At 32.7% G+C, this 27,569-nt stretch overlaps 2 protein-coding genes across 2 annotated transcripts in view; one reads left to right on the plus strand and one right to left on the minus strand.

Annotated features, from left to right (window-relative positions):
• Positions 1–27,569, minus strand: part of LOC124540373 (transcription factor EB) — a 153,054-nt gene that overhangs the window by 102,758 nt on the left and 22,727 nt on the right. The gene's annotated exons all lie outside the window — the stretch shown is intronic.
• Positions 8,065–12,339, plus strand: LOC124540540 (uncharacterized protein K02A2.6-like). Its single transcript, XM_047118195.1, has 2 exons — positions 8,065–10,438; positions 11,228–12,339. Exons 1-2 carry the CDS (start codon positions 8,211–8,213, stop codon positions 12,312–12,314), a joined length of 3,315 nt encoding a protein of 1,104 aa, XP_046974151.1. The 5' UTR covers positions 8,065–8,210; the 3' UTR covers positions 12,315–12,339.

The following is a 27,569-nucleotide window of genomic DNA, read 5'->3' on the forward strand; positions in this document are numbered from 1 at the left end:
AATTGATTTGATAGCGAACTCGCGTCCGTAACGAGACTTACGACGATTAATACTCGGCACACCGTGTAACAGGTGTCAATAAATACGAGTATGTATCTAACAAAGAACCGAGATGGTCCAGTGGTTAGAACGCGTGCATCTTAACCTATGAATTTGGGTTCAAACTCAGTCAAGTACCACTATATATATATGTGCTTAATTTGTGTTTATAATTCATCTCATGCTCGGCGGTGAAGGAAAATAAGTGAGGAAATCTGTATGTGTCTAATTTCATTGAAAATCTGCTACATGTATATTCCACCAACCGGTATTGGAACAGCGTAGTGGTATATGTTTCAACCCTACTTCTCAAAAGAAGAGGAGGCCTTAGCCCATAAGTGGGAAATTTACAGGTTGTTGTTGTTTTTACACGTCTTAGTAAAATGTATTAATCGATCACTAGCAACACGCCCCGGCTTCGCACAGGTGCAATAAGCTGTATATATACAATCATAGTTCATACCCATCCTCAATCAAATAAATTTTACCCCCTTTATAATAAAAAAAAAATTATCTCAACTCCTATAACCAGTCATTACCATTATGTCATATTGACAACTAATTTTAGCTTTAAATTAATGAATGGCTTCAAATGATTGACAAAAATTAATTACAAACTCATTATGCCATAGATATTACGATAATACACCTTAAGCGATCTGTTAATGATTAAATAAGCTTCGTTATAGAAATGACTTTCTATCTCTTTCTATTATTCAATTTTATATGAAATATAAAAAAAGGCAAATTCAATTCGGATTAGCGTACTGAGATTCCAGTGAATTTAGTTTTGTACCTGAAAGATGCATCAGGTTACTTTAAGATTTTACATAAGCTCTTTGAGTTGTTGGTTAAAATTATTATCCTTCATATTTTTTCACAAATATAATGCAAACAATACAAAAATAAAATGAAAATATATATAATGAACAAACTCCATATCTCAATTACGAGCTTATATTAGCTGTAATGTATTTCTTTGTTATATAGGTGAAAATGTTATATATGAGGAGAACATGGAATATAAACAACTGTACCACCAAGGGACACGTAGGCGCGTTGTTTTTTTTTTCAAGGTAGAAGTCGTAGCAGTTCGGAAAAACTGCCAGAGAAAGCTGGTTTCTCAGAGTGATTGTGTGAAAATGCCTTAATAATCGCAAATTTGAATATACCTACAGATATATAGACCTACAGTGCCAATCCAATCCACAATAATCCACAACGTACGGTTATGGATTGGATTGGACGGAATTTCTAGGTGGTGCGTAAGTCACTTCAAATTTGACAGACGCAACTTTCGCAATTTTAATCGGTACAGATAATAAATGTTTACTTATGTAATTAAGTATATAACATGAAGTGTTTGTGAGGCATAATATATTGTCTGTCAGTTCGGTAGCTGTCCGTCTGTCTGTCACGTTTATGATCTGAACTATGCGACCTAGAAAGTTAAAATACTTTGCGTTTCAAAACAACTTAAAAAATAATATAGTGTGTCCATACTTATTGTATTGTATTAAGTTAATATTTCACGTTGATTACGATTTATAGATTTAGTCTTAATTTTGTAATGTACATGCTCTTTCTTTTTCGCTTTGAAAACGCTTTACGCGCTTCCCCCACGTGGTGGAAAGTAGGGGTGTGTGTGGGACTCCCCGGCTTCCTGGACGCCGAGTGCGCCCAGGTCCACCGAGTTTACCCACTAAAAAACCAGCGGTACCCTCTCCGTCTTTCGGCGGTCGCCTCGGGATCGCTTACGCATGCTACCGTAACGCCCTGACGGTCGGCCTGCCTATGCGGGCCTCCAACACCTAGGGGGAATTCTCAGGGTATGTACATGCGCCTACTACAAGGCGACAGAAGGTTTTTCTATTGAGTTTTGGAAATTTAAAGGCTTTCAATAAATAATAAGAGTAAAGGTGGTTTTTGGATAAAATTTTTGAAGGATACCTCGTTAGTGATTACTCATAGACATATTCGCTTAAGAAATTATAACCATATCGCCAATGCACCGCCAAACAAAATCTGTTGTCATTTGTTTGTCCTTTGATGAAAAGGCTTACTCACCCGATTCGACCCAATAAATCAATCTTCACAATGAAGCGTTACTGAATGGTCAATATATAAACTTAATTTTGGTCTTAATTGATTTTTTAAATAACGCAAGTGTTAAAAAAACAATAATAAAATAGGACAATTACTACAAACATTGTACCTACATTAAAATTATGTGGTTTTAATTAACATAGTTATTTTAAATATTATCGATATTTAAAACGGGAAATTTACCATGTTTTGTATGTTTATTTGATGGAGCTAGATATTTCAATATTATCTACGAATTTGGATGGTAAATATCCCGTTTTAAATAACTGTAACATTGAAAGTGTTACCATAAACAAAAAAATATATATTTAAATTTCGAATCGTTTTCGCATTTGAAAATTTTCCATAACACAATACTAAGATCTCGTGTGTACCATATAGCGCGTTAAGGACAAACATTCAGGTCACTACACATACTAATGACAGCGACCTATCGCGCTCGTCATATGGAATTTTTATTGCGTATCTAATTATTTGATAGACATAGTTAATATTTATCTGTATCAGAATATTTGACAAATATGTGTTATTGAGGTTTGCTGCTCCTAGAAGTTAACTAGTGATGTTGTCAAATTACTTCGGTAAAATTGTCTTTGGTAGGTTTTATTAAAAAATATTTTCATTAAATTAATTTTTTTTTTTTCAGACAATACAGTCGAAATGAGAACCTTTTTGTAGTCGGTTAAAAAGTGTACTATTCTTTTTGTTACTAAAATATTTATATGTAAATTAATCTTTAAATGTAAATGAATATAAATTACATATACGTTTTTTCAATAAGAAAACGATTTTCAGTGATTTTGATTATACTTACAAAGGCTTCATTCTCTTAATCTTAAGTTTCTGAAACTGACTACATCTTATCGATACTTAGATCCTTATCTCATTACGGTCATGTGAACAGAACGTGAATTATGTATTTCAAATGTAATCTTATTTTTAAAATAAGAATCCTTTTTTTAAACAAACCTGAATATAAGTGGATTTGATGTGCTTACATCATGTTTATAAAACATCTATAATCACGGCAATTTATTTATTATAGTCGTAAAATAAATTAAAAACAAGCCTTACACAAACATCTTTCTAATGACAAACGGAAACGCCAGCAAAAAGTCCACCTAATAAAAATAATATTCAACTTTAAAGTTAATAATATCTAATTAAATTTAATTACATGAGAATTATTTACATTACCTACTTAAATTTATGCGAATCAACGTTAAAAATAGCTATTTCAAAATATAAATTAGCGATAATTAGTATTTACATAATGGTTTACTAATAATATTTGTTTATATACTTAATAAATAAATTGTAAGTATGTCAATAGATCTAATCTTTAAAGGAATTTCAAAAAAAATATTATTATTATGCAACCGTAATTAAATTAAATTAATGTTTAATTTTCAAATTAAAAATACCTTTTTAAATATCGAGACAAATACAGAATGTACGTCGAAATAATTTTCATGTTTTTTTTTTTTTTTGAAAAAGGTGCAATGTCAGTAGGCCTAAAATCTTGTTACGCCATCTAGCGGAGGATGATACAACTGTTTAGTAGAGCAAAACTTGGCAATGTCATGTTCGTGTTACGTCGACAGATAGAGCTAGTTGACGTAATACTAATAAAAAAAACAGCGAAAGTTCAACGAACAGAATTTAATGTGTTTGTAATCTACTTTCGCTGATAATTCGCCGAAGGAATAAATTATTAATAAAACCGACTATAGTATTTATTATTTAAAGTCGAATACTAATAATAATCATTTATCTATTAATAATGTACAATTTTACGGAGCAAAAATTAAGTCTCAATTTTCTATTCTGTCGAGATGGCCCAGTGGTTAGAACGCGTGCATCTTAACCGATGATTTCGGGTTCAAACCCAGGCAAGCACCGCTGATTCATGTGCTTAATTTGTCTTTATAATCCATCTCGTGCTCAGCGGTGAAAAAAAACATCGTGAGGAAACCTGCATTTTACAAATTTCATAGAAATTCTGCCACATGTGTATTCCACCAAGCCGCATTGGAACAGCGTGGTGGAATACGTTCCAAACCTTCTCCTCAAAGGGAGAGGAGGCCTTTAGCCCAGCAGTGGGAATCAACAGGTTGTTGTTGTTTGTATAATTATATCAGAAGATTTACTAAAAATACATTATTAATAAGAACAAACTAAGCTATTGAGCCGTCAAAAACAATTACAGAGTGTTTGTTTTTTATAGGTCCCAATAGTTAGAGATTAAATTTCGCTCGTTACTTATCCTAGGAGTAAAATCGAAATCACGCAGATTGTCAGAGCTGTCGATTAAGAATTTTTATTTGATTTACAATAACAATTGCACCGATGCTCTTTCTAATTATACATTTGGCGGTACTGTAACAGAATTAATAAATCAAAATTTGCTAGGCAGGACATCGCGGTTCGTTTAAATACAAGAATAGTTTAAAAAAATAATTGACTTCATATAAAATTAAGTAGCAGATTGCAAGCAAGTAATTTATTTCAATTTGGTTTTATTAACACGAATGCGCAAGTTTTTAAAGGAAAAAACAAATCTGCAATCTGCACTGATATTAAGAATGTGGAATATGTCTGCATGTCTTTCGCTGTTTGACAAAATTGATATGAAGCAAACTCGAACTGCAAGAAAGGACACAGGCAACTTATATTGCCTAACACACAAGACGAAGCAAAGGCGCTGGCAACAACTAGTAATTATACTTATAAGTTACCAATTTTTCGATTCTTTTTCCTTAACTGTACTGTACCTGTTTACCTTGTATATTACCAATTTTCGCAAAATTTGTCCTCGACAATAAGTGATGAATTAAATAAATAGTCTCATGTGGATTACGTTAACTTTAATCAAATCAAATATACTCTATTCAAGAAAGCTTTTTTTACAAGAACATTTGAATCGTCATTTAACAATTAAGTGAAGCTACCACCGGCTCGGAAAGTAGGTTTTACCGAGAAGAATCGGCAAGAAACTCAGTAGTTAGTCTTTTTCACTATTTAAAAATACAGTAGTGTTAGTTAATTGTAATGATATATGTATGTGATTTATCCTGCCTGGAATTCCACAAGTATTAGGTCCAGATATATCACAACAACAATGAACTTCTATGGAATAACAATGTGATACTTACATCCCAGTTGGAGAGACATAGGAAAAATATGATCTCATAAGCGCAATCTTTAGAGATTAAGCAACAAAATCCTAAGTTTACGAGCAGAAAATATTGCACAAACATTGCAGAGATTATAAGTAAGTCAAACCTTGACATTGAATGCCCCTTCAACCATAAGACCCAGATTTATGTAATTTTTAACCGACTTCAAAAAAGGAGGAGGTTATCAATTCGTCGGAATCTTTTTTTTTATGTATGTTCATTTTATTATTATTGATATTTATTATTTACTTACAATATGAGTGACTCTGATGATTATATTTGTTCTGACGATGATCTTTATATCTGCCTCATCAAGTGATAGCTTTCATAGTATACCTTTGTCATTACATACTCATTTGGATTCTACTTTTCATACGGTTCCTAAAAATTTTAACGTTGTCCATCTCAACGCACAAAGCATTCCCGCGCACTATACGGATTTGTTAACATCACTTGATCTTAAAAATTAAATTGAATTATTTATCTCTCTCCTCTCTGATCTTTTTGATATTCATGCTCCATTAAGACCGATTAAGTTAAAGCACCTTGGTTAACACCAGATATCAAAGTTATCATGGCAAGACGTAATGCTGCTAAGTCGAGATATAAACGGAGACCGACAGACAACAATCTCCTGAAATATAAACGGCTGCGTAATCATTGCAGCAAAGTCTGTAGGGACGCTCAACGAAATTATATACACAATTCTGTTAGCATCAAAAACACCGGCAAGGTATGGCGTTTTTTGTATGCGATGGGTATTGGCCGTCAGTCACTAGATGTAAGAAATGTTGACGCTGAAGCGCTGAATAAGCACTTCACGGCGGCTACCATGGACAATGCGAATAAATGTCATTCCTTGAATTCCATAACCACACATCCTAAGCCAAATTTTTCTCCTGTCTCTTTTACTTTAGTGACATCTGAGGATATCAGGAAGAGTATTCTTGGTATTTAATCAGACGCCGCTGGATATGACGGTATCATTCGCAAAATGATACTCCTGTTTTTAGATACCATTCTTCCTGTTCTATGCCACCTATATAATTTCTCTTTAAATTCAGGTATTTTTCCCAATAGTTGGCAAATAGCTCATATCCTACCCATTCCCAAAATCTCTAATCCTACTTTGTTAGCTCACTACCGTCCTATATCTATCTTTCCTTTCCTTTCTAAGGTTCTCGAACGCATTGTCCATGGACAGCTTTCCAACTTTCTCTCATTAAACAATATTTTAAGCCCATTTCAATCGGGATTTTGCCCGGGGCATAGCACCACAACAGCTTTAATCAAAGTCTGCGATGACATTCGCTTTGGGATTGATAACAAAGAAATTACTATTATAGCTCTTCTTGATTCGTTCGTTCTTCTTGATTCAAATCGTCAACAGCGTGTTATTGTTGACGGTAAGTTTTCCTCCTGTTGCTATCTCAGGGCGGGTGTCCCACAAGGTAGTAAACGACTCGCTTGCTTTTTTTCTTGCATTTGGTGTCTCTTTATTATCTCAATAAGTTTAATTTTTTTTATTTTAGGAAGCATCATGATTTAAATTTATACTTTGATTAAATTTCTGTTATCATTTTTGTGTTTTGTAATTGTTTTATTAAATACGTTATACATTTTTGATAGTTGTATAACTAGAGTGATAAGAAACCTGATATTGAGTATCGTCCGTCTTACTAGGAATACACATCATCTCCCATTGAGTACTCAGAGAGTAACCCAAGCCGCTCCACACGGATCGAGTACCTCGTAACGACTTGGTGTTATATTAAATACACGAGTAAATGTACCTCTTTCAATTATGAAAGAGGTACATGTACATGTCCAAATAGTTTTTGGATTAGATTTTTACGTGTTTAATTTGTGTTATAATATTTAAGTAGCGATAAAGGAAACATCGTATAACCATTGCTTGTATTAAATTTTGTAACACTGAGGAATGTGATGGGATTAGGTTCAAGTTTGAAAGGAAAGGTTTAGCTCAGCAGTGTGGGGCGCTTAAGATGTTATGTTTATCGATATATACAATTACGTTCAAAATCAAAAGCAAAATAAACTTTATTCAAGTAGGCTTTTATAAGCACTTTTGAATCGTCATTTTACAATTAAGTGAAGCTACCACCGGTTCGGAAAGTAGATTCTACCGAGAAGAACCGGCAAGAAACTCAGTAGTTACTCTTTTTTAACATTTAAAAAATACAACGTCATGTTAATTAAATACAATTATATCAATTAATGTATCCTGCTTGGAAGTCAACAGGTATTAACTCCACGCTTTTTTATCATCTACAAAATCTTGTATCGAATAGTATGCTTTTTCTACCAATGTATTTTTAACAAACGATTTGAATTTACTAAACGGCAAAGTTAAAAATTTCTGCGGAATTTTATTATAGAAACGGATACCTTGCCCCAAGAAGGATCCATTGACTTTGCGGAGTCGGAAACTTGGCGTTATAAGTTTATCCTTACTTCTAGTGCATATACAATGATTATCACTGATTTTATCAAAGTGATCAATGTTACTGTGAATATACATGATATTGTTGTAAATATATTGCGACGCAACAGTAAGTATTCCTACTCTGTTAAAAACATCCCGAAGAGAGTCTCTAGCTCCAAGATTATAAATAAACCGAATTGCTCTCTTTTGTAAAATAAAGACAGATTCAATATCTGCAGCGTTACCCCAAAGTAATATGCCATATGACATAATACTGTGAAAATAACCAAAATTGTCATATCCTTTAGAATATAGAATCTAGTTCCTTAGCAACGTATTAATTGTTATGTCATCACAAATATATATATGGAATAAAAATGCGTTATAAAATTACGAATAATTATTTTATTTACTAAAAACATATTAAACTGGCGACGAAGATGTCAAACACCGTAAAAAAATACAAAAGATTAAGAGCCTCCTTACGGGGTAATTTAACAAGAACAGAAAATTACATAAATTTACAAGAAAATATTACGGAAGAAGAAACAGATTCACGACTTTACACTTTACAAGAAAGCCTTCAAAGATTCCACGATGCACAAAGAGAAATTGAACTTGAAACGGAAGAAGATCAATTAGAAGAAGAAATACAATACAGGTACGAATTTGAAGAACTTTACACAAAATTGAAAGTGAAACTGTTACTTTTTCGTAGATATAATAATAATGAAATAGAAAATAGATTGGAAAATATTGAAAATTTAGGATCAGTTAAAAGTTATACCCGCAAAGAATGTGCACCGAAAATACCATTCCAACCATACCAAGACACAGAATCCTTTAAAAATTTTGCTAGGAGATTATCCGTATATTTGTTAATGAATAATATTAACGATACGAGAATGAAGGTTTATACATTACTGTCCACACTTTCTCCAGAGTTACACGAAAAAGTATGTGACTTATGTTCACCTGAAGATCCTCTCGATAAATGCTATGAAGACCTTATTAAAATATTACAAGATTACATTGATCCAAAACCGAGCGTGTGGGCGATGCAACATAATTTTATTTCACGTCTTCAATCACACAACGAGACGGTAACTATCTACGCATCAGAATTAAAAAGACTCTCATCTTACTGTGAATTTAACTGTCAAAACTGCAAAAAGAATATTTCAGAAAATTTTCTATCACTACAATTTATAAGAGGATTAAAAGATGGAGATATACGTATTAAGATATTACAAGAAAAAGAAAAATTACAATTTTCAGAACTAATACAAATCGCGGCATCAATAGAAATGGGTAAGGTAGATAATGCCGCCATGACTAATATTCCAGGTCAAGAAAACAACAGAATTGTAAACAAAATAACACCTTCCAGAAATAACGTAACGTTAAACAAAACGAGTAAGAGAGATACATTAACAATTGAAGATTTAAAAGGAACCTGTTTCCGTTGCGGAAGAATAGGACATAGAGCTAACACGTGTCGTTCATTACATGATACTTGTTATAAATGTGGTAGAAAAGGTCACTTAGCTAAAGTATGTCTAAAAAGAAGAAATGAGGCCAATCAAATAGAGGAACAGGTAAATAACAAAATGGATGAAGACTTAGGTGAAATCAATATTATCAATGGTGAAATTGTGGATAAATATATGATAACAGTAAATATAGAAAATAGAAACATAAAAATGGAATTTGATACGGGTGCTGCATTGTCTTCGATATCCTTAAACGACTATAAAAAGTTACAAATAAATAGGAAATTTTTTAAAACAGATATAAAATTGAAAACTTATACAGGAGAAATTATTAAACCTATTGGAGTAGCATACGTTCGTTGTTACTATGATAATCAAAGATTTTATGGAAAATTATACATTATTAACAAGAATGTTGATCCAATTTTCGGAAGAAGTTGGATGAAAGAGTTACAAGTAGACATCGCTAACTTACATTCAATAGATTGTACTGATCAGAGCCTTAAGTTAGACCAGTTATTAGAAGAATATTCTACATCTGTATTTAGATCGGATATTGGAAAAATACCAAATTTCCAAGCCCATCTCAATCTAAAAACAAATGTACAACCAATTTTCATCAAACCTAGAAGAGTTCCATACGCCTTGAAATCAAAGATCGATAATGAAATAGAAAGACTTTGTGAACAAGGCATAATAACGAAAATAGATCATAGCGAATGGGGTACTCCTATTGTTCCCATAGTAAAACCAAACGGTAGTATTCGATTATGCGCGGACTACAAAATTACATTAAATAAGGTCATAGAAGATGAAAAATACCCAATTCCAGTAATAGAAGACATATTTTCAGAGATGAACGGAGGTAAAATTTTTTGTACTCTAGATATTAGTCAAGCTTATTTAAATATGGAAATGGATGAAGAGAGTGCATTGTTACAAACGTTGAGTACACACAAAGGCATATACAAAGTAAACAGATTAATGTTTGGGGTAAAAGTTGCTCCAAATTTATGGCAAAAATTTATGGATAAAATTTTACAAGGATTGGAAGGAGTTAAATGTTTTTTCGACGACATTATAATTCAAGGTTCTTCAGAAGGAGAATTATTACAACGATTACATCAAGTACTACAAAGACTGAAGGATAATAATCTCAGAGTGAATAAAGAGAAATGCAATTTTTTTAAGCAAAGTGTTTCATATTTAGGACACATAATTGATAAGGACGGGTTACATAAAAGTAAAGAAAAAGTAAAAGCAATTACAAGTACAGAACGTCCTTCTAATGTAAATGAGTTGAGAACTTTCATTGGCATGACAAATTATTACAATAAATTTATACCAAATTTAGCTACTATTTCTAATCCATTAAATGAACTACTTAAGAAGGGAGTTCATTTTTGTTGGTCACGTTCTTGCGAAGAATCCTTTAAGAAAATAAAAGAAGAAATAATAAACGAAAGATGTTTGATTCATTTTGATAAGAATAAACCGTTAGTGCTAGCTACCGATGCATCACCTAAGGGCTTGGGTGCAGTTTTGTCACATAGACTACCAGATGGAACAGAGAGACCTATAGCTTTTGCATCAAGGACCTTATCATCAAGTGAAAGAAATTATAGTCAGATTGACAAGGAAGCTACAGCTATATTCTGGGGTTTAAAAAAATTTTTTCATTACTGCTACGGTCGAAAATTTATTTTAGTTACAGATCACAAACCTCTCACAACAATTTTCCATCCACATAAAACCTTACCTACAATGAGTACTATGAGATTATTTCAATATGCTCACTTCTTGTCTGGGTTTGATTACGAAATCGAATACAGAAGTTCAGAAAGACATTCAAATGCTGATTATTTATCTAGATTTCCCGTCGAACAGAGCAATGACAGTAAAAGAGACCAACACAGTATATATCAATTACATCAGATAAGTACATTACAAATTAGCATAGAGAAAATTAAATCTGAAACAATTAATGACGAAGAATTACAACCGATATTACAAGCACTACAAACAGGTAAAAACCTAAGAAGTTTTGGCTACAATAATAATGAGCTAACAATGCAAGATGGCTGTATACTTAAAGGTACACGAGTATTTATTCCAAAAGGTTTGAGAGATATTGTGTTAAACGAGTTACATACTGGACATATTGGTGTAGTTAAAATGAAATTGTTGGCTCGAAGTTTTGTTTATTGGAGAAATATCGATAAAGATATAGAAAATAAAGTTAAATCGTGTAGATCATGCAAACTACAATTGAACGAACCTAAAAAAGTTGAAATACACCATTGGGAAGAATCTACAGAACCATGGCAGCGAATACATATTGATTTTGCTGGACCAATTTATGGACATTACCTATTTGTTATCGTAGACTCATATTCTAAATGGGTTGAAATAATTCCTACGAAAACTATTACAAGTTCATGGTGCATACAAAAATTAAAAGATCTTTTCTCAACTTTTGGAGCTCCTAACATTTTAGTATCTGATAATGGCCGGCAATTTACATCAAATGAATTCAAAAACTTTCTTACTGAGCAAAGAGTGTTACATAGGACTTCAGCTCCTTATCACCCAGCAACTAATGGACAAGCGGAACGATTCGTTCAAACAATAAAGAGAAGATTAAAAACTATGGAACAGGAACGAGGAACCTTAATAGATAAAATAATTACAGTCAAGTGTTGCTTGCGACGAACCCCGGGGGTATGCGGGCGGAGTCCATACGAACTCATGTTTGGCAGAAATATAAGGACATATTTACATACAATATTTGAAAGAGATACGAATACTAGAGTACAATTAAAAGAAAACATAATTTTAAATAAACAATTTAAAGAGGGGGACAGAGTACAAGTTCGAGTATACGGTAAAAATAAAAAGTGGATTTTTGGAACAATTCAAAAGCGACTAGGAACATTACATTATCAAATAGTCACAGATGAAAACGAGATAATACGTCGACATGTCGACCAAATGCTTTCGGCACCTTTAATAGAACGTCAAATTGCGGCGGAGGGCTGTCATATCCTTTAGAATATAGAATCTAGTTCCTTAGCAACGTATAAATTGTTATGTCATCACAAATATATATATGGAATAAAAATGCGTTATAAAATTACGAATAATTATTTTATTTACTAAAAACATATTAAAAATAAACTAAACGAGCGGTATCAATATCAGTTAGTTGTCTAACTTTTCTAACCGCGTATGTTGCGGAGCTGAGTCTTCCTGTTAGGGATGATAAATGAGAGGTCCACTGAAGTCTGGAATCCAATTCTATTCCTAAAAACACCGTAGTATCAGCTACTTCAAGACGGTCACCATTTAAAGATATATTATAATTTTGCTTGCTAACATTAGGTAGGGTAAAAACTACACATTTTGTTTTTTGAGCATTCAAAACTAAATTATTTACTGTAAACCAATTGTGTATCTGTGATAATGCACCGTTCACATCGTCATAGTCATTTTTTTTCCTGTCAACCTTAAAAATCAGCGAAGTATCGTCAGCAAACAACACTATATCACAAATACCCTTAACATAGAAAGGAAGATCATTTATATATACTAGGAATAGAAAGGGACCCAAAATTGAACCTTGCGGAACTCCCATTTTTAACGTAGATCCAGAAGACTTTATTCCATTAATGAAAACTTGCTGGATTCTTTGACTTAAATATGAAGCAATGAGATCAAGAGCTTTACCTTTAACACCGTAATATTTGAGCTTATAAAGAAGCGTTTCGTGTTCTACACAATCGAATGCTTTAGATAAATCACAGAATACTCCAATAGCGTTCTGTGATTTCTCCCAAGCATCGTAAATATGTTTGAGAAGCGCAATTCCCGCATCAGTTGTCGAGCGACCTATTCTAAAACCGAATTGCTCACCATGAAAAATAGCATTTGTACCGAAATGGACGAGAAGTTGATTTAAAAAATTTTTTTGAAAATTTTACTTAAAGATGGGGGGAGTATTGAAATAGGCCTGTAATTACCGGGATCGCTTCTGTTTCCAGTTTTAAAAAGTGGTAAAACTTTACTACATTTTAACAAGTTAGGAAATGAACCCGTGTCCAAACTCTTGTTAAAAATTACTGCTATATACGGAGCAATATCGTATATGATGTTATTAAAAAATTTTACCGAAATGCCCCATATGTCGTTAGTTTTTTTAATATTTATAGTTTTAAATACTTTTATGACATCTATTGCAGAAACCGTTTCAAATGAAAAATCAATAACGCATTTAGAAACACTATTATTTAATAACCTAGCTGCATTTGATGTAGATGATTTTAAATGAAATGTTATTTTATGGGGTACTTTATCAAAAAATGATTCAAATAAATTAGCAACCTCTAATTCAGAACTCGTGTATCTACTACCTGTGTTCAATTCTATTGGTATCATTTCCTTTTTGGGTTTTCCACTAACACTACTAATAACATCCCATGTGGCTTTAATTCTATTATCAGAATTCAGGATTTTTTTCTTTAAATATAAGGACTTAGCAGAAATGCATACTGTTTTAAAAATTTTGGAATATTTAATGACGTATTCTAAAAAGGCTACGCTTCGATTCCACCGCCTCATATCATATAAGTCGTATAATTTATTTCTACTTTTATAAATACCAACAGTAGCCCAGTCATAATATACTTCGAGCTTTGTGCCATTCCGTTTGGGTGATCACTCATTCATCACATTTTCTTAGGGAACTAAACGCCTTGATCGTCTTATTGATATTATATATTTGTAAAGAATAAAATTGATAAATAAAGTCCCACTGTTAATAGTACCACTTGTAGTGGTACTATTAACAGTAGTTGTGTGTAGTTACCACTTTAGCCCGTTTTCAGAACGGATGGTAGTTTTTTATTTAACTATAATTAAGTAAATGTAATGCTTCCGAATAGAATAGAGAAATTTGATTTTATTTTATCTGCCGCTGTCTACCTATCTAAATAAAGTGCAGATATAATATCTAATGTTTAATTAAATAAAAATAATATTTCTTTTTCGTTAATGTGGTTGAATTGAGAACTCTTTTAGAATCTTTAAAAGGTATCTCATTAAATAATTAAACTGGAATCTTTCTCTGAATTATTGTTTATGCCCGTAATTATCTTCTCCTTCTTCTATTTGAATAAATTTGTGTTTCGATATTTAAATTATTTTACCTATATGACATACTAAGTAAGTTGTTAAACTTTCAAATTCTTAAACACACATAATGCATCTTCGTAACATACAAGGTATACTTGTATTTGTGCGTTGTCTGAACAGTAAAGTGCATTTGCATTGCATTGCATTGTGATGGATACAGAAATATCAGCCAGAGATGCATATCTTAATTTGCCACGATGTTTTAATATTTATATTTGAATTGTTATTTCCGTTACAATATTTTCCATCTTTGCACAACTTTACCTACTTGGCCTAGTGGCCATTTTAAACGGCTATAATAAGACCCGAATTTAAAAATTAGGCCTGTCAATAAAAATTTAGACTTTGTGTAAGGATCTTTGGCTAGGTATCCCCTATTCATCACATACTCTGACAACGGTAATTAATGTTTCTAAAATAGTATAAATTTAATCAATGTACCTAATTACAGGTACAAAAGGGACATAGCATTTAATTGCCAAGATGGCGTATTAACGATGAAGGGAAGGGTAAATATTTCTTATAATACTAATGTTTAATGTGGTGACCACGTATTATGAGTTGATCCATTTGCCGATCTTATAATAAACGTATTTGGTTTTTCTATCGACAAATTCTCTTTGACAAAACAGATCTAGACAGAATTACACACTTTTTATTAGAATACTTTAAGATTACGTAAACGCGTATTTTGAGACGCCTTTGAATTAGAATGGAATTTACTTCTACATATCAATGTATTAAATAAAACTAATTAATAATCAGTATATAAATATAAAAACCGGATTGAGACTTGTAGACAGGACTGTGAAAGTGCATATGAAAGTGTTTGAACAGAATTATCGTTCGTTAACTTAGATAGATAAATATTAAACACTTTCGAATTAAAATAAACCAAGTTGAAGTTGCAAGTACATTGCAAGGATCATCCGTCTCCATTTCGGTCAGTGATAAATCTCAAGAGAAGCTACTCAAGACGACGTATTCCTTGCTGTCATAATCAGATGCAACGGATTTACGTGTTTTCCAAATCCGCGAATTCTCGTGAATTCTGTGGGAATCCACGAAAAACTTTCAAACGAGCGAGTTGTACACTTTTATAAGCCCGTTCTGGGGTTTAAACCCAACTCTGATCTGCCACCTTGCCAGTCGACCAGAGACAGTCAGTACATATTGAGAATTGTTGTGAAGGATATTATTAATATTTATTAAGTTTTGGTTTTTGTTTTGTCGAAACGCTTGGCCTTTGGAGTAGTGGTGCAAAAAGCTTCATCAAAAATATAACACCTCGCCTCATTGCCTCCACTGGTGACAGGAGGGCTGGATCGTTTTTTGCCCAGAGGATCGGAATTGCGATTCAACGGGAAAATGCTTTCCAAGGAAATGCATTCTTGCCACCATTCCACGCGGTTAAGATTTATACAGTAACTAGTTTTAGTTAATATTTGTATGTATATATTTAAGCATTTAATGTTGTTAATTCTTATGTTAATTAAGTTTTTATTTTATAAGATGCTGAACAAATTGTTTATGGAATAAAGCACTCTAATTTTACGTTTCTCACATGTATGTAGGTGAGATTAGTTATGACGAATACCTACCTAGCATACATTTACAAAATAATTTCAAAGGAGAATTAGTGCCAGAACAATGTCATTACATAATTTTTTAGATGACGTTCTTTTTTTATTTAATTTTAATGTTACATTATGTATGTATAGTTTTATTTTTCCTAATTTCGTTTATTATTATTTACTTTTATTTGAGTTTAAATAAGTTACTAAATATAATAACTCTGTGAAATGATCAAGATTAAAACGCAGTATATAAGATGCACAATAAAAATGCGTTAAATATGGAAATTTTTGATGATAAAGTATTATCTTATTCGGATGATTACGCGTTTGACAGATAGACATAACATTGTACGATATTGAAGGTTCAAGAACATTAGTTTTATTTATAAACGAGCACTAATCGCGGCTTAGCCCGCGGGCGGAAACTTAAAAAAAAATCCAGCGCGATACGTTTATGTTTTCACACTAGAAAAATTCGTTCGTTTTCGTTTTTATAAATATAATTGGCATATATAATACACATACCGAACAAAAATATAAAACTAATTCATTTACATAATATCAATAGCTCTTGTTGCGTTATGTAGACCAACAATTAACTATGTTCATAGCATAAAGTAAAGTAACAGCTCGTAAATTTCCCACTGCTGGGATAAGGCCTCCTCTTACAATAAGGAGAGGGTTTGGAACATATTCCACCACGCTGTTCCAATGCGGGTTGGTGAAATGCACATGTGGCAGAATTTCGATGAAATTAGACACATGCAGGTTTCCGCACGATGTTTTCTTTCATCGCAGAGCACGAGATGAATTATAAACACAAATTAATCACATATATATGCTTGCCTGGGTTTGAACTCGCAATCATCGGTTAAGATGCACGCGTTCTGACCTAAACTGGGCCATCTCAGCTCCATTAACCCAGCAGCATGTCTACCTATACAAATATCACTCACCCATCAGTTATTATCATGTGTGCAGAGAAGAACCGCCAACAATCCAGTAGTTATTCTTTTCCAAAATTATTTATAGCATATAATATATATGTGGGAATATTTTGAGTGAAATGTTTTAAAAAGCACAATATTTCTTTAATAACTTTGGAACTAGACTAGCTGAATCTATGCATTGTATAAATCCATCAAACAAGAATTTCTCGAGACAGGGGATTCTATAATAGGCGTTAACGGTTAAGAAATTATTATATATCATTTGAATATTTTATTGCTCGCGATAATTTTGTTTGAATTTTGAGGGAAAATTGAATCTTAAGGGACTTTTGTCTTATATGTATTTTAACAAGTTTTAAAATCATTAAATTAAGAAAAATAATATGTTCGTCATTGCGAAGTAACGTTGATCAGTAAAAAAATACATGTGTCAAAAAGAGCAAGCTAACTTGTACAGAATAAAAACTCAGCTGTTCTTATTTTTGTCAATTTAATTGTATATAATTTTTTTATGGTATAGGTTGGCGGGCGAGCATATGGGCCACCCGATGGTAAGAGTGTCACCATCACCCATAGACAATGAAGCTGTAAGAAATATTAACTATTTCTTACATCGTTAATGTGCCACCAACCTTGGGAACTAAAATGTTATTGTGCTTGTGCCTGTAGTTACACTGGCTCACTCACCCTTCAAACCGGAACACAACAGTACTGAGTACTGTTATTTGGCGGTAGAATAACTGATAAGTGGGAGGTACCTACCCAGACGGACTTGCACAAAGCCCTACCACCAAGTAAATTTAACATGAAAAAAAACAGCCAAGACGTAATTTTATTCTATGTCAACCATCGTTTCATTAATGAAGACCACACAAAAGAATAACTACAGAATGATGTCCATTAACAATGACTGTTCAAGTGCATGTTTACGAGTTCGCCAAATATAGTCCCATTGTTCTAACGGATTGTATTTTGGTAAGCTATAATGTACCAATGATACTAGAATATATAATGATTAAGCATAGTCTGTTGCGTTGGTATCGTGCCAGGTTTCGAGAAGAAATGATAAATGACAATACTTCGGTTTACAAATCGGCTTATAACAAAATCAAATGTATAAATGTTTTATAGAGCAACGTCAATTTATATGCCACAAATCTTTTTTAATGCAACTAAATTTTACTAATTAATTATATAAAGTATTACCCTAAATAATAGAATATAATTTGATAGTAAATTTCCCGCAGCTGGACTAAGGCATTTGAAGAGGTTTTGGAGTATATTTCAACACGCTACTCAATACGGTTTGCGGTTTCACATATGGTTGAATTTTGTTGAAATTAGACACACGCAGGTTTTCACACGATGTTTTCCTTCACATCCGAGCTTGTAATCCTACTACTATTATAAAGGCGAAAGTTTGTATGTATGGATGTATAGATGTTTGTTACTCTTTCACGTAAAAACTACTGAATGGATTTGAATGAAACTTTACCACAATATAGCTTATACATCAGAATAACACATAGGCTACAATTTTTGAGGTTTCTAATGTGAGGTCGTATAAAAACACATTTTTGCGCTTACATTGCAAACGCTGACTGAATCCTACAAGATAGATTAAAACAATGTAGTACAGTATTGTACAACTTAAAAAGGTCTACAAAAAAGTCCGTGATGGTATATGTTTATCTCTTAGGAATAACCCACAATAACCATTTTTTATCCTTTACTTTGTACGAGAAATAATGGCTTATTTACGAAACGATTTTAAGCGATTACTAGACTAGACGGGACGAACCTGAAGTCCACGCGAACGAAGTCGCGGGCAAAAGCTAGTGAATTATAAAAACTAATTAAACACATGAAAATACAGTGTTCTCTAAAGATATAGGTTAACCCTTAAACGCAAGCAAAGCCGCTTGCATGCTTCATATATTTCACAAATCTACTACAAAAGTTATTACTTGTTGACTTCCAGGCCGGATTTATTACTTTAAATAATTGTATTAACTAACTTGACTTTGTATTTTCTAAATGTTGAAAAAGAGTAACTCCTGAGTTTCTTGCCGGTTCTTCTCGTTATAATCTACTTTCCGAACCGGTGGTAGCTTCACTTAATTGTAAAATGACTACTTGAATAAAGCCTACTTGAATAAAGTTCATTTTGATTTGATTCTGTAAGATATAATTTTGTATCTTATTCATCAAATATTGAAAATCAATTTGATAAAGGCGTACCCCTCCACGCTAAATCATCGGTGACATTAGTATTAGTGACGCTCGTGCTTACATGAAATGTCAGTGTGCGCGAGATGACTAACGTTGGAGTAAAGGCGGGAAAAGCAAATACAAATTAGATGATATTTGTTAATGCACGATAATCTGACGTGGAGGGGTGCCTTCGTAAGTGTAAAGATTCATACGCTATTATATTGCTTGTATCTTTGAATATTCAATTAATCAATATATATTACTTAATTCAAGTAGGCTTTTACAAGCACATTTGAATCGTCATTTAACAAACTGTGCTAAGTGAAGCTACCACCGGTTCTGAAAGTATACTCTACTAAGAGGAACTCAGAAAGTCAGTAGTTACTCTTATTTTACACATAAAAATACAAAGTCGTGTTAGTTAAATATAATTACATATGTAAGTAGTATACTGCCTGGTAAATAAACCGTATTAGCTCGACGCTTTTCTGTCCTCTGTATAATCTTGGTTTGAATAATATGCATTTTTTACGTAATGTATTTTTTACAAAAGATTTGATTTATGAACCAGCAATTATAAATAATACAATTGCTACATTACGTAATTATCATACAGTTACTAATTTTCGCCCGCGGCTTCGCTCGCGATTTGTGTGTTGGATGTCATGTATGAGGCAAAAAAGTAGCCTATGTCATTTCTTGGAATACAAGTTTGCTTCACAGCAAATTTCATCAAATTCAGTTCAGCGGTTTTGTCGTAAAAGAGCTACAGACAGAATTTCACATTTATACTATTATAATATAGATAAAATTTGTCGTTACTTCTGAATTTCCATAACACAAGTGTTTTAGCTACTTGCATTGGGTTCAGAGTAATGTATGTGATGTTGTCCAATATTTATTTATTATTATTATTTGATCGCGTACTGTTGTGAGTTTCGAGTTTATCGTTCATATACAAACGTCAAACAAATCGTCTGCTTTCCTAGCCCCGACGTCAAAGCTGATCGTTAAAATACGCACAAGACACACAAACGTACAATGTTTTTGTTTCGAGCGAACCACGACGTCGATAAAGACTAATCAAATATTTTTCTTGGCTCCTGTGATATTTTGTGACGCTATTCGGTGCGTAGACTTGATATAATTATGTGTACTGGTGCTAAAAGGACCAATGTCATTAACCCTTACTTTTGGTAACCCATAGTAGCAACAATGAACTTATGACTTTTTTTCTCTTTATAAAATAGATATGCTACAACAAAAATAATGACAAATGATGACTATATTATACCGTTATAGTTTTACTATTTCATACAAATTATATATTATAACTTTCTTAACCTATTATTTGTATATTAGTAAAATATAAAAATAATAGGTAAAGTCGAAACAGAAAGCGAATTTATTTTTTAATATTATATGTATATTTCTAATTGCTTAATCAATATCCACCAATATGGTACCAATAATTATTTAAGCTTATGCCGTTGTTTCAATTCTTAATTTGGTTTCCTTTTTTTTATAAGTAAAATGTGGTTTACATTTTATACAATGTACTTTTAGTATCTAGCCACTGACTTAAAATAATTGGCAATATGCAATTTTTCCTAACACGATCGTGTTCTCCGCAAAACTTGGCATTATTATAATGGAATAGCTCGGCTCTCCGAAATTTTTGATAATGATAAATACCTAGGAAAATTGCCGCCCATTTAAGTTCACAGTGACGCTATATCATGACGAATCGACGATCAGATCATAAATTGGCGCCATGCGTATAGATAACATTTCGGATGCGACTTTGGACGTCTAAAATTAATATATATAAGGACAAAAAATCAATGATAACTTACTTATTGACAATACTTTTTAATTATTCCCTTGTATGGACTAGTGAAATACAAATTTGGGCCAAAGTTTTTCGTTCCAAATTTAAACATACTTAATAGGCAAAAAAATAGCATTTGAAGACATATTAAATACGAAATGGTTTATAAAAACCATGGAGCTGCGTACACACTAAAAATAAAACCAGCAGCAAATAAAGTCTTAACTGGAGAAAACACCAAACAACTTCTAGCGGATTTGGGAGCTTGGAGAACAGCCCAAATCTTTTGGCAGTTATACTAATCAAGCCTGAATATTCGAAAACTTAACAGGCTTGTAATGCTAATGGATCTTACGAGCTAGATATAGCCATAGAGCTTAGCACAACTTAAGAGCTTTTTTCATAAAGAAATGACCCATAAAAGCCACACTTGATGATAGAAGATGTGAAAATCAAAATAGACCTTTTAAAAGTAAGATTTTAGAAGAACTTTTAAATCTTCATTTAACAAACTATATTAAGTGAGGATTTCACCGGTTCGGAATGCCGATCCTACCGAGAAGAACCGGCAAGAAATAGTATTTATTATTTGTTCTTAGTATTTTGATTGTTATATATAGATCTAAATAAAATATTAACAACCAACAAATCGTGACCGCATTGAATGGAATTTGGATAACGCATTAACATTGGTATGTTTCCGTCTAAAATAGTTCCAATGACTTCTACGAATTAAGAAATAAAAGTCCATTTCAATACCTGTCACATCCAGAAATTCCTTTATAATAATCATACCTTTCTGTGTATGTTTCTTAGCTTCATTATGAGTTTGTATCATCGCTTAGTACCTAAACCCGCGTATTATTTATTCTACTATCATAAATACTGTGAGAGAGCTGAGATGGCCCAGTGGATTTCGTGTTCAATCCCAGGCAAGCACCACTATATATATATGTGCTTAATTTGTGTTTATAATTCATCTCGTGCTCAGCGGTGAAGGTAAATTTCGTGAAGAAACCTGCATGTGCCTAATTTCATGGAAATTCTGCCACATGTGCATTCCCCCAACCCGCATTGGAACAGCGTGGTGAAATACGTTCCAAACCCTCTCCTTAATGGGAGAGGAAGCCTTATACCAACAGTGGGAAATTTACAAGCTGTTGCTTTACTTTACTTTTTCATAAATACTTGATAATCTTGAGTTTAAATTTGAGTGATCAACACATATAGCATCTCAGATCCAATCAATGACGTCATGTCCTAAATTTCATGGCTTAAGGAATCTGGTCCTGGTGTTACCATAACAATTAAATGACGTATTAATTCAACTGTATAACAAGGTATACTTCATTTGATCGAAAAAATGTAACAAATATATTTATTAATTGAATGTTTTTACAAATATTTTTTATGAGATGCAAAACTCTTAATTATTTCTTATAAAAAAAAAAAAACAATAAATGGTAGTATACTTGAAAATTATGAAAATACAAATATGATAATATCTATTGCATACTTTAAATGCTCGACCGATCATAAAATGTAGTTCACGCGTTGTGTCTACTCTTCAGATCCTCAAACAGCAACGGAAAGTTTCACGAAAAAAACAACAAAACTAAGTCTATCTCCAAAGCAAGTACAATGGGAAATCTAAAACAATAAAGATAAATCTACAAGACTACACAAAATATAATTTGTTAAAATGTAACGTTCGTTTTTATTTGTCGTCTTGAATCACCGTAAAAACTTTTAACGCTACATTCTTGGCCGACGAACAAAGAATACGTTTGTTCTTTTGTCAATACAAAATCAATTCTCTCTTATTTTCTGAATTTAATTTATGTAACTCAAAGATATTCAACGTTGACAGCGTTTTGGCATATTGTTTTTTATTGTCTGTTTTTTAGACAATTTTCTCAGTTTTACGCTTTACTAGTTACTGCACGAGATGGCCCAGTGGTTAGAACGCGTGCATCTTAACCGATGATTTCGGGTAAAACCCAGGCAAGCACCGCTGATTCATGTGCTTAATTTGTCTTTATAATTCATCTCGTGCTCGGCGGTGAAGGAAAACATCGTGAGGAAACCTGCATGTGACAAATTTCATAGGAGTTCTGCCACATGTGTATTCCACCAACCCGCATTGGAACAGCATGGTAGAATATGTTCCAAACCTTCTCCTCAAAGGGAGAGGAGGCCTTTAACCCAGCAGTGGGAATTTACAGGCTGTTGATGAATTAATGAATGAAAGTTACTGCACTAGCGTCAATAAAACAAGTCTTATGGCTGACACGGCACACAAGAATGGTCTTTATATGTTTTTGAGTTTAGATGATAAAAAAGCGTGGAATTAATACGCGTTGACTTCCAGGCAGGATATATTAATTTAAATAATTGTATTAACTAACATGCTACTTTTCGAACCGGTGGTAGCTTCACTTAATTGTTAAATTACGATTCAAAAGTGCTTGTAAAAGTCCACTTAAATATAGTTGATTTTGATTTTAGATATACGGACTGTCAGGCCTTAAAAACTTAGCAGTACATAATTTAAATTCCACGATCTATGTTTAGGATCCAAGTGCTCTAAATTCTGAAGCACTTCGGCTATAATTGGTTAATTGCACAAACAATTAATTTTCATCGTATAATGTCGCACAAATGAAATATTTGATAACAATGTTCGCTAACGCAACAACGGTGGATTACGCAAGTCGATCGCAAAACTGCTGAACTACAGACGCTTCTATTGAATTCAATAAACATTTTTTGATTGACGGAAAGTTACCACTCAATATGAAACTGTCACGCCGTTCTTACTACACCACGATGAAGGTCAAATTTGAATGGCACGTGATAATTGCCACAAAAACACGCCATTGACGCTTGTGTCCTAAAATATAGCCGATATTGAATATCCTTATCTATTTTTTATTATATCTTACTATCTTTTTGATATTATGATATTATAATATAAAAGCGAGAATACGGATGCGTATTTGTAATCAATTAATGACAAATGGGCTTTACGAGTTTGAATGAAATATGGCATAGAGATTATAGTGTAGTGTAGATAATAGTACATACATAGTATAAGTAACATTTGTGATATTCTACACTATATACTGTAAACCCTGTAATTACAAAACCTCTATAGTATATACAACAAACAATACCGTTGTCGAGTCGCATTTTATATCTGATGAGATCTACTTTAAAATAACACTCATATATATTTTTTAAAAACATTTCTAATATAAATGTAAAAAGTGTTAATACTAATGTTTTTCTTTTAAATTGAACGAGTACATTGGTTGAAGTGTCATGAGGTAATAAATAGACACTTTCGAATTTATGACATTACTCAGATATATAGACCACTATCGCAATAGGTTATTTGACAGTTCGAAAAATAAATTGTGAATTATTGTAATCAGTGTATATTATGAGTTCAAAAATGGTTATTTACTAACGAAAGGTGAAAATAATACTTAATTTATTCAAAAATCCATAAATAAAAATGCACATTTTCAAACGTTTGTCACGTGACACAAAACGCTCCTGATTGGCCGGGCTTATGATGAAGTCACTTTCTTGTAAACTTTGCTTTTCTACTATATGTAGGTACCACAGATTAAAATACAGGAAAGTGACGTCACCGACTCCATTGCAGAGCCATATTGTAAAAGTAGCGTTTTTGCGCGCTATTTAAATATGAAATTTTTAATATGATATTTTTCGGCAAATATGAACTAGAAATAACAAACACAAATTTTATTCGGTTCCTTAACTTCTACAAAATAATATAAAATGGATTTTAAAAACCAGTCAAATAGCCTATTTAAAAAACACTGATGAAAAGTAATATATATTATAGAAAAATAAAACAAGTTACATTTTGATGACAAAAAACAATATATCAGAGAAATATGTCAGGATCCTGATAATTGTTTTAATTTAGCAGACCTTGTTTAGGACGTTCCGTCTGAAATATGAACAGTTTTTGCTGTATTTCGTATTGCTGTGTGTGTATTCGTTTATCTTGATGACGTCACCGATAGGACGTCAGAGATCCAGCCGAAAATAATAGAAACCATGCAATGGTTTAGTGATACGAAATTCCGAAGTGTATCCTTTGGATTCCTCGGCTTCAGACGTTGTCGGAGTCAGATATGTTATGAATATGTAGTTTCGGATCTGAATGGATATATGCATAATATTTTACCGATTCCATATACTTTTACAGATACGAGTATTGTATTGATTATTTAGAAATTGTAAACGAGAAAATTACAAGACAACATTTTTCTTTTATTTCTACTCTATTGAAAAGCCTTAAAAAAATCTGATTCGGTTTCAGTTATGTATAGATTCTTATATTTCGGACTTCCGATGGTACCGGTTAGGGTTACGGACCTTCATAGCATCATCTGCGCAGAGATATAACAGGGGTCATGTATGACAGACAGGTGTCTTCAGGAATGCTTTATTGTTGTGTTCCGGTTTAAAAGGTGAGTGAGCCAGTATAATTATAGGCACGAAGAACATCCTTGATATCATGATTGGCAGCCCATAAGCAATGCGATGAGTAATAATATTAATATATATGTATGTATAAGCAGACTTTGTTCGGTTTTCGTATACATAATTATATCTGTTCAGTTACAAAGGCGCGCCCCTCCATAATTAATTTTATCGTCGTAGGTACATTAGTATCAGTGAAGCTCAAGCCAAATTTTTCCTTCTTTAAAAACAACATTTCATCATTTGTCATAATGTTGTACATATATATGAAAAACTAGATGTGTCCGCAAATTCGTGCGCTTTTGAAGTAACATTTTTTGTTCTTGTAGCCTAAGTTACTCCTTATTTTATCAACTGTCTGCCAGTGAAAATTCCGTTAAAATCGTTCCAGCCATTTCAGAGATTAGCATGAACAAACAGACAGACAAAAATTGTAAAATATGTTGTTTTGGTATATGTACCGTAAATATACATAACAGTGTTTATTTAAATGTTACAAACAGACTCCCCAATTTTATTATATATATAGAACATATATGCCGACTCATGATAACCAATAACGGAAAATTAATAATATTAATCTACAGCAAATATACCTATTCATAGATAATTGTTTTCATTGATGTAAAATAACGATGGCGCTTGTCATGCATCGATAGGTAATGTTTCATTACTAGAATTGTTTTGAGAAGACTATAAAAAAAACGAGTACATCTGCCAATTATTTACTGAATCGGTGAGTCAGACGTGTATCGGGTTACATATTTTCAAGACATTTCTCTATTGTTTGAATGTAATTCGCACGCTTATGTTCCGACAGAGATATGCATCTTGATCTGTAGAGATAATCTTTAAGTACAGACTTGATACTCATTGCAAACGATTACGAAATATGAGAATGTATTATGCGACATTTTTGGATTTTAATAATTATGCTTCTTAATTCACTTTGTTTTGTGTTTCAACAACAACAACAACAACAGACTGTAATTTTCCCATAGCTGGGCTAAGGCCTCCTCGCCATTTGAAAGGTTTGTAGGATATTCCACCACGCTACTCCAATGCGGGTTAGAGGATTCACATGTGGTAGAATTTTGTTGAAATTAGACGCATGCAGGTTTCACGAGATGGATTATAAACACAAATTAAAACCCAACGATTAACCCCTAAAATGCTTGTTCATGTACTTATCTACACAACTGTATCATACAAACATATTAATAACAGCACATTATTATTATTGAATTGGTAGAAAGTCAGTTCACCAAAGAGCTTCTTGACGGTTCTTTTCGGTAGAATTTACATCCGAACTGGTAGCTTTATATATAATATAATTCAGTACAGTACAGTAACAGTAACAGCCTGTAAATTTCCCACTGCTTGGCTAAGGCCTCCTCTCCCATTCAGGAGAGGGTTTGGAACATATTCCACCATGCTATTCCAATTCGGGTTGATGGAATGCAAATTTGGCAGACTTTCGATGAAATTAGACACATGCAGGTTTCCTTACGATGTTTTCCTTCACCGTATTTTTGGTTTATAATTGGTATTATTAAAAAAATAAAGAGATAGATCGGAATTAATGGCCACTCTCTCTCGACACGAAATTTTAAGAGATACTCTATTTACCCTTAAGGGCTACCTCCAAACATTGTTTTCGAAGTTAACAGGAATCTCCTAAGCAAGCGTGCTACATGGTAGAGCGTGTCGTTGCTTACCATCAGGCAAGACAAAGATCAAACGCGAACTTATTATACATAAAAAAAACATTACAAAAATGTTATCATTACGATTCTAATTTTAATCGCTCGTAAGACTATTCCTCGTATCAAATTAACATCTCTTTTAACAGCATAACATTTACCCAAAGTATCACTTAAGATAATTATATCGTTGCATGTAAATATACATGTTTAAATAATATCTCGAAGACAAGCATAAATTGCAACTTAGATAAACGTGTATCGGTATCTCGAGATGTTTTTTATCAATGTAACATTTTATAATTCTTATCATTTGC

The sequence above is a fragment of the Vanessa cardui genome, chromosome 25 (genome assembly GCF_905220365.1).
Source record: "Vanessa cardui chromosome 25, ilVanCard2.1, whole genome shotgun sequence".
In the NCBI taxonomy this organism is placed as follows: Eukaryota; Metazoa; Arthropoda; class Insecta; order Lepidoptera; family Nymphalidae; genus Vanessa; species Vanessa cardui.

Excerpts from the sequence above, each read along its gene's own strand:
- LOC124540540 (XM_047118195.1), top strand. The coding sequence starts at position 8,211 with ATGTCAAACACCGTAAAAAAATACAAAAGATTAAGAGCCTCCTTACGG. Across the intron at positions 10,439-11,227 it reads CTCAGAGTGAATAAAGAGAA|AATTAAATCTGAAACAATTA; the intron begins ATGCAATTTTTT and ends TAGCATAGAGAA.